General features: G+C 33.6%; 1 protein-coding gene across 3 annotated transcripts; it reads right to left on the reverse strand.

Annotated features, from left to right (window-relative positions):
* On the reverse strand, positions 492–7,647 carry LOC109228498 (BEL1-like homeodomain protein 9). 3 transcript variants are annotated; one of them, XR_002068388.1, is made up of 5 exons: positions 6,721–7,647; positions 3,491–3,867; positions 3,164–3,224; positions 2,234–2,843; positions 492–868 (listed from the first exon to the last, which is right to left on the reverse strand). XR_002068388.1 is itself a non-coding variant. In XM_019393607.1 (4 exons), exons 1-4 carry the CDS (start codon positions 7,294–7,296, stop codon positions 2,349–2,351), a joined length of 1,509 nt encoding a protein of 502 aa, XP_019249152.1. In that variant the 5' UTR covers positions 7,297–7,647; the 3' UTR covers positions 1,480–2,348. The 3 variants fall into 3 exon arrangements, 1 of the variants encoding a protein (XP_019249152.1); XR_002068389.1 differs by lacking the exon at positions 492–868 and adding an exon at positions 1,480–2,125; XM_019393607.1 differs by lacking the exon at positions 492–868 and having other exon boundaries at positions 1,480–2,843.

Below are 8,064 nucleotides of genomic sequence, written 5' to 3' on the forward strand. Positions count from 1 at the left end.
CCTACAAGAAAATATTCCATCTGTTTTAGCTCTACTGAAACACGTATGACTAATCATGATATTTTACTACAACAACTGTCATTCGCTGATTTAATCCAAGTGCCAGCTTCAGATTTCTCTAGAGGAATAGCCTTGATGTGGAACAACCACGGGATCATAATCCAACCGGTGGTTCTCACATAATAGGAAATACATGCCACAGTGCGGGTAAGTATCTCCTCTCCCACATATATTATTTCTATTATATATGCCAAAAATAAATTAGACCCAAGAATATTTTGTTTACTAACCTAAAGTAAGTGGCTAATATTATAAATCTTCTTTGATTAATTTGTGGAGACTTTATTGAAGTAACAAACGCATCCGAAAAGCTAGGGGCAATCCAATCAAAAATAAAAGAGCGTATGCTTTAATTTTATTGTTTGTATAAATGCTATAAATATAATAAACCTAGCTTTTGTAGGGTCGCAGTACCCATGGACAAACAAATCTAACTGCCAATATAATGGTAAACTTATTTTGAAAAGATTAGATAGATTTATGATAACCCTGAATGGTTAGACCTATACCCTGATTCCAAAGTAGTCCATCTACCTCGTACCTATTCGAATCATTGCCCTCTACTTCTTAACATTACTAGACAGGCTTCCAAACCTAAAAATACATTCGGATTTGAAACTACGTAGCTGCGTCATCCAAATTGTAAACATTTTGTGATCAAATTTTGATTATTTAACTGTAAATTACATTATCCAATATTTACCTTACCAAATGAATTTCATAAACCGATCAGAACCGACATTTCCAAGTTTATCTTCAAAATTCTGGCTGTTGTAATGCTCTATGCTACTATTTACTTTTCACTGCCCTGAATAAAGCGAAAAAAAAAAAGGAAAAAGAGAAAGCAGCACAAGAAACAAAAATTATTAAGATAGTGCACCTTGTACAGAAATAAATCATTACAAAGCATCTCAATTCTCAGCCATAAAATAATAACAATATAATAACTATCTATGCCAAAAAAGTTAAATTAGATAAATAATTTTAAAAAAAAAAAAAAGAAACTGCTATATCTACTTTCAGGATAATAGAGCTTTCAATTATGTAATGAGAAAAGGCCCGCCACTAGGAAAAAGCTTTAAACTACTGCAACACATATCAAAGATTCCGTAATTTCTCTAGGAAGAAGACAACATGCACAGAACTTAGTTAAAGAACATATAGAAACTAGCCTGAAATGATTGCTCCTTAGAAAGCAGCCAAAAAAAAAAAAGAAGACATGCATCTAAACGAACAAAGGCCGGCCATGCATAAAGCAGCTTCCTTCGTTTAACCAAGAAGAAAGATAAAAAGAACAGTGTAACACTATATCTGGAGGAAAAAGAATCATAACTAGTATACACTAATAAAAAGACAAGACAGCTCGGCCCACAAAATTTTCCGTGTTCATGCAGGACCTAGGAAAAGACTTTCACTTGATATCGGCAACTTACCCTGATGTATCAATATATAGCTAATTTTACAATCTCGAATTCGTGATTTATAGGTTACACGAAACAACTTTAATGTTGCTCCAAAGCTCCCTTTTATAACTTGTAGTATACATTAAACAACGAAAGGCAGGCCATGCATACAGCAGCGTCCATCGTAGAACCAACAACAACAATAACAAACATATATAGTATAGTCTCACAGGTGGGGTTTGGAACCCAGAAAGATAACACAAACAGTACAATAGTATAAGATTATATCTAAAGGAGGAAAACACCAAGAAGAAAAATTTAACTAATATACTAACAATGGGAAGAGTTTTATGTATTTTAAATTGTCGTATAGTAAGTAACTTGTTTTACATTTTCAGATTTTCTAATCTATCTTGTTATGGATAGTTACTTATAAATGACTTGATAGTGTAGAATTTTTATTATATTGTCGACGCATAGAAGTTAAACTAGCATAATTTTCTCCTTAACAACTTTCAACTGAAAACAAAGAAAAGATAAAATCTGTGTCTTCTTCTTTTTCCATTTATTATTTTTTTTAAAATAATTTCATTTCTTCCCCTGATTTCAAGAAAAACCATGAACAAGTCACGAATGACAATGCATGAACAGGTTTACATAACCTGAAACAGATGAAAAGACTGAAGTATAAACAAATATTTAATCACAATTATAAACAAGAAGCATCAGAAATTGTGATTCTACTTAATGTGTCTAAGGTTGAAATATACCTCCAAAGGACCAGCCCTAGATGGTCATGCGATTCTGAAGACTATATCAAACTCAAGCCTCTGTGGTTAATTGATAAATTGAAGGCTTATGAAATGATGAAGTCCAAAATCTTGTTCAACCAGCAAAATCATGCAAAAACTGCCCACCAACAATATTTCTTCCAAACTGTCCATTTTGTTGTTCAAATCCACCACCAACCATAAACCTGTCACTATTTGCATCAATACCAAAACGTCGAGCTGCATTAATCGGAAAGGGTTCCGATAAACCAATCCCAGTATTCTGATGAAGGCCCAAGGTTAAGGACACGCCACCGGTTCCAGTTGACAAATTGGCATAAGATAAACTTATTGAATCCGTGTTTCCCATTGGAAAATCATTTCGAGTTCGTTTTGGTGGAGTGTCTTGTAATCTTGGTGCCGAAGTAGATGGAGTTTCACATGCTGCATGTGAATTACTCGTAGGAAAATGTTCAATGGAGTTATTGTTGCTGTTTTGTCCCTCCCTTTGTGAAGCTTTATTATGAGCTTCCTTGGTTTCAAGCATGTGTATCTCCTCCACCATAGGTTTCCAAAGTCTTACTCTTGCGTTGATGAACCAATTAGAAACCTGATTCATTACAACTTGTATTAGGTATAGCATAGCAATTAGCAACCTGATAAAAACGGTAACTAACATGCTATAATCAATAAGTTAGACTGCACTGATGGTGTAAATATTTTTTTACGTGTATACAAGAATTCAAAGTGAATATGTTGGAACCAACACTAAATACATGAAATATGTTCATATCTTTTAGCTTCTACTCTCCCATTATGTTATAATTCACTCACAATCCTAGCTACGCCTTTTGCAAATCTTTATTAAATTCCCTTTCCGATCCTATATTAATTCCTTCACGATCACAGAAACACTCGAGATATACAAACCTGATTCCTTGAGAGGCCAGTCTGATTGGCTAACATTACTTTGTCAGTGTCCGTGGGGTAACTGCAGCAACAACAATCTCAATATAATGAGTCAAAAGTTATGAGAGACAGATATTGCATCCGTTAAGATGTATGAATGATCTCCAGAGAATATCGAAAACAAGTGTTTACCTTCTCTACAATAACAAGGAAAAGAAATGACTTTTCACCATCAAATCATCTAAAAGATACTTATTAGTGTGAAAATTCGTTGCACTATTAGTGTATATGAAGTTATATCCTCTGAATCGAAGATAGTAGCTATTAATTCGTATTCATATAACTTACGGATGAAGAAAATGGTCAAACAACCAAGCCCTAAGAACGGTCACTGCACGCTCAGGAAGCCCTCTTTGTGGTCGCCAAACAGGGTGAGTCCTATCAGCAAATCCAGCATTATTGTGGATTTGATCTGGTTTTCGGCAAAAGAGTCCTTTTCCAACTCTAGGGATAGAGTCTCTTTCACAAATTCTTTGACCATGACGATATTCGTTTGTAAATTGCAGTTGGTCAGTGATGGCATTTTTAAGACAGTTGAAGTGTTTAGACATGGTTTTTAAGGCTAAGTTTGCAAAGGGTGCTGCATTCCCAAGTCCAGCAACAGATTCAAAAGATGTCACAACCATTTGTAGCTGCTGATGATACTGCTTATACCTTTGGTATACCTGTCAATAGCATCAAAAGAGAATTATTGAGAAACATCACAAATATTTTGTTTCATTTGATTAGTAAGCTTCCCATAAAAGCTCATCCAAAGAGTTTAACTTTTATACACCTACACGATGGAAGTGTAGAGATAAATACAACAGGCGGCAAAAATTATTAGTAATAACTTGAAGTATAAGGCATTTTACCTGCTACAATACTACAACAATTTGTCTCAGTGCCAAACAAGTCGGAGAGATTAAAGTAGACAAAGCGGTCATCTATAATAAGTGAAACTAGTAATCTAAAAAGTAAGGCAAATTAACTTATATAAGGGTAAATTATACCAATAAATAAAGTTTTCATTAGATTACTGATGGATATTAGTTAAATCCTTATTGAATTTACTCCGATGTTACATGCATTCTCAAATTAATAACAAACTTAGCCACTAAGCAAATCATTCATACTCTTGCTTAATTTACTAGTATTTCCTTTTTCAAATACAGAAGATATCAAATATTTGCATCCAATTTGATGTAAAGTTGAATATTCTCTCAGACGGAACTTATTCAAAAGCATGATACAAGTTCTGTCATAAAGAGAACACTCTCATTTCAATTAACATTAATTTAATTAAGATTATTTAGATACCTCTATCACTTACAATTAAATAAGGTCATGAGTCTCATGACGTGCACGGGGTGTATCTATGCCGAGGTGTATGGGGCACGTGAACCCATGCTCCTCTCCCTATACTATGTATAATAATGTTAGTATTTCTTAAAATTTATGTGCACCCAAATTCAAAGAGTCCTATGATGCGATGACTATTGGGTGCATATTTACAAACCAATTTAGAGGATTCTAATCACATGTCTATCTTGTTCTTTTCTTTTTTCTTTTTTTAGAATTGAGCTCAGAGCTTTGAGTCTCACGTTTGTGGGATAGTGTCCCTCTTGTTTTTAGTTAAGTAGTTAGTTTTTTTTTTTTCAATTTGATTTATTCATTCAAAATCCTTAAATCTAACACATTGAAATTCCTATTCTCCTCTTGTCATCTTAAAATTTTATATAATTAAATCAATATCTATATTAAAACTAATAGTAGGGGATGTAACATATCGTCAACGGCTCAATGATTCCCAACTTTTTAAGAGGAAGTATCATACATATGTTAAAAATTACTAAAATTACGACGACAAATTTAATTTTACCCGAAGTTCATGATAAATACATGTCATCCGTAGGGAAGAAAGATTAATTAATCGGAGTAGATGACTAAAAGAAAGAGGAGAGAAATGGGCACTTGAGAAACCATCGCCCGTTCTTTAATAAATTTAAGGTACCATTACTTCTCTCTAAAGAAAAGGAGCCTTGGCGTAATTAGTAAAATTGCTGTCATGTGACCAGGAGATCACGGGTTCAAGCCGTGAAAACAGCCTCTTGTAGAAATGCAAGGTGAGGCTGCGTAATATAGACTCTTATAGTCCGGCCATTCCTCGGACTCCGCACATAGCGGGAGCTTAGTGCACCGAGCTGCCCTTTATTACTTTCTTTAAAAGAATTCCTCCCGGAATAAACCCTTTTAGATGGATTCCTTTTAATTGATCTTGATATCTACACAATATATTCCCTCAAACACCTTTTCCGAAAAGATAACTTAGTGATCTATAAGAACCTGTACGCCTATATGACAGGCATCTACCTAGGTTGCTTATAATACAAATAGACAAAGCCATAAATAACATTAAAATATTACTCTCTCCGTTTCATATTAGATGAGCTAGTTTGATTCGACACGGAGTTTAATAAAAAAGAAGAAGACTTTTAAAACTTGTGGTCTTAAAGCTTAAGGGGTAAAAAGTTTGTGGGGCCATAATATTTGTGTGGAAATAAAAACTTCTTATTAAGGGTAAATGGTAAAATGAAAGAGTTTAAAGTTGAATTATTTCCAAATTTAAAAATGTGTCATTTGTTTTGGAACAGACTAAAAAGGAAAGTACCTCGTCTAATATGAAACAGGTGGAATATCAAATAATGTCATTGCTAAGCATCTAAATAAATACCCCAAATCTAATATAGTGCATGCTTGTACGGACAATGAACGACAATTCATCATTTTAAAGAACCTCTCTCCATTTAATTGCAAATATATGCTACTGAAAGACAAGTATGAAGTTCTCATGGGCAAAGCTGAATAGAATCACAAGATATAAAAGTGCTGAGCTATGTTGCGCGGACTCTTCAAAATATAATCGTATCCGTATCAGATCCTTCAAAAATGCACTATTTTTGGAGGATCCGACACGTATCCGGCCATATTTTCGTAGAGTCCGAGCAACATAGGTACCAAGCACTCCTTCGGAAGAATTTTAGTAGGTGGACAATGTTGGTTATTTGAAAACTAACAAAAGTTATGTGAAGAGGAATTTGAGAAAGAGCATTTAGTAGTTGAAAGTTGTGTGGGAAAACGAATATCACTTGAAAATAATTTTAAAGTTCTATAAGTGAAAAAAAAAAACAGATCATTATTTCACTAGAAATGCTTCTCGTTTATCAATATTTCACCAACAAGTTTATAAATACTTCACCAATGTCCAGTATCTGTATGGCTAAATGTTTAACTTTCTAAAAAAGACTTGAGTATTTATTTGCAAGTGGCAAAGTCATGGCCAAACAAAGAAAACGTTCTACATTACAGAAACAAGCTAGTAATTCTCACCCCTACAGTACTTTTTAAGAAAGAAAACAAAAACACAAATAAGCAAGAAAATGTGAACATTTAACTCCTAATTAAAATTAACAAAAGCATTTACAATCATTATGAGTGCAAAAAGAAGCATAAGGATTAAATATAATAAAGGTACCTACCTCATCAAGCATCAAAATTAACCTGGATTTCTTCTTCCCATGCTCATCTCCATTACTACAATCTTGTCGATCAACAACAATATTCTCATGTCGAAAATCCATTAAATTGGAATCTTCAGCTTCTAATTTTTCTCTACCCACATCACATAATTCTTCTAACAACAATTGTGCAGGTTTCAAAAACCTTGATCTCTTTAGAATTAAAGAGTACCCCGTAAAAGGTCCAAGTGGAACACAACTACTCTTTGACGACAACTCATGATTTCTAGTGTTGTTGTGATGAAGAGATGACAAAGACAAAGATAAACCTTGACCATTTGTATTATTATTATTACTATTGTGCACCATATCTTCACCACTAGTACGGAATGATTGATCAAGAAATCTTAGGTTTTGAGGTGTATAAAGAAATGGGGTGCCATTAATTTCTTGAAAAGTTGGCAAATCTGATGTTATAATTGATGGATCGTAATAAGGAGCATAATTTTGGAGTTGGAGATTATCATCAACTAAAACTCGAAGTTTATCTCTTCTACTTTGTTGTGGGACATGATATGGTTCAAATCCTTCAGCCATCACTATAACAAGAAAGAAAATAAGAGTCTATTTTTCTTTTCTTTTTTACTGCTTTTTTCTGTAAAGACTGAGGAAAGAAGGAGATGAAAGGATGGAGAAGGATAGATGAAAAGAAGAGAAAACAAAGGAGTTAAAATCAGGAACAGTGAATGAAGAGATGTTGTGGGTGTGATTGGATGAAGTGAAAGGCTATTGTTATTATTAATAGTAGTACTAGTAGTAGTATTGTGGATTATGACAGTATACTGATATCTTTCAGTCTGAGTTGAGGCTGCAAAATATTGGCAGAGAGAGAAATAGAAAAGACAATCACCTTAGTCGAGAGAAATCACTGTTACACTCACTCAAATATAAATGGGGATGTTTTGGTAGTATCATTGAATATATTATACTTTTGAAATAAAAGCTATAATATTTATTGGAATTTTATAATACATATTTTTTATGTCAAAAAATCGGAATCGACTTAAATATTTAAGTAACAAGAATGCTTATCCACCTTTCTTCATAGCACAGCGAGAGGAGCAGTGCCAAACAGGACTGGATGCACGTGGGTGGAAGCGGCGTCGGCCGGAAAAAATATTTGATGTTCATACTAATATTCTACAAATATGAAGCAATATATAATAATAATACCCTTTCATTGCAAGTACTACTTTTTGATCCAATGGTCAAGCTCATATTTAGGCTTATAAAGGTTAGTTTTTGAACATTTTTTAGCGAGTATTTTTTGTTAAAAATTTGAGACTGAGGAGAATTGAACCTACA

Source organism: Nicotiana attenuata, chromosome 7 (genome assembly GCF_001879085.1).
Source record: "Nicotiana attenuata strain UT chromosome 7, NIATTr2, whole genome shotgun sequence".
In the NCBI taxonomy this organism is placed as follows: domain Eukaryota; kingdom Viridiplantae; phylum Streptophyta; class Magnoliopsida; order Solanales; family Solanaceae; genus Nicotiana; species Nicotiana attenuata.

What these genes read in the sequence shown, in the direction of transcription:
- LOC109228498 (XM_019393607.1), bottom strand. Translation starts at nt 7,296, where the DNA reads ATGGCTGAAGGATTTGAACCATATCATGTCCCACAACAAAGTAGAAGA. An exon ending in TTTGACCATTTTCTTCATCC is followed by an intron (nt 3,225 to 3,490) that starts GTAAGTTATATG and finishes TTGTTGCTGCAG; the next exon opens with TTACCCCACGGACACTGACA. An exon ending in CTGGCCTCTCAAGGAATCAG is followed by an intron (nt 2,844 to 3,163) that starts GTTTGTATATCT and finishes GTAATGAATCAG; the next exon opens with GTTTCTAATTGGTTCATCAA.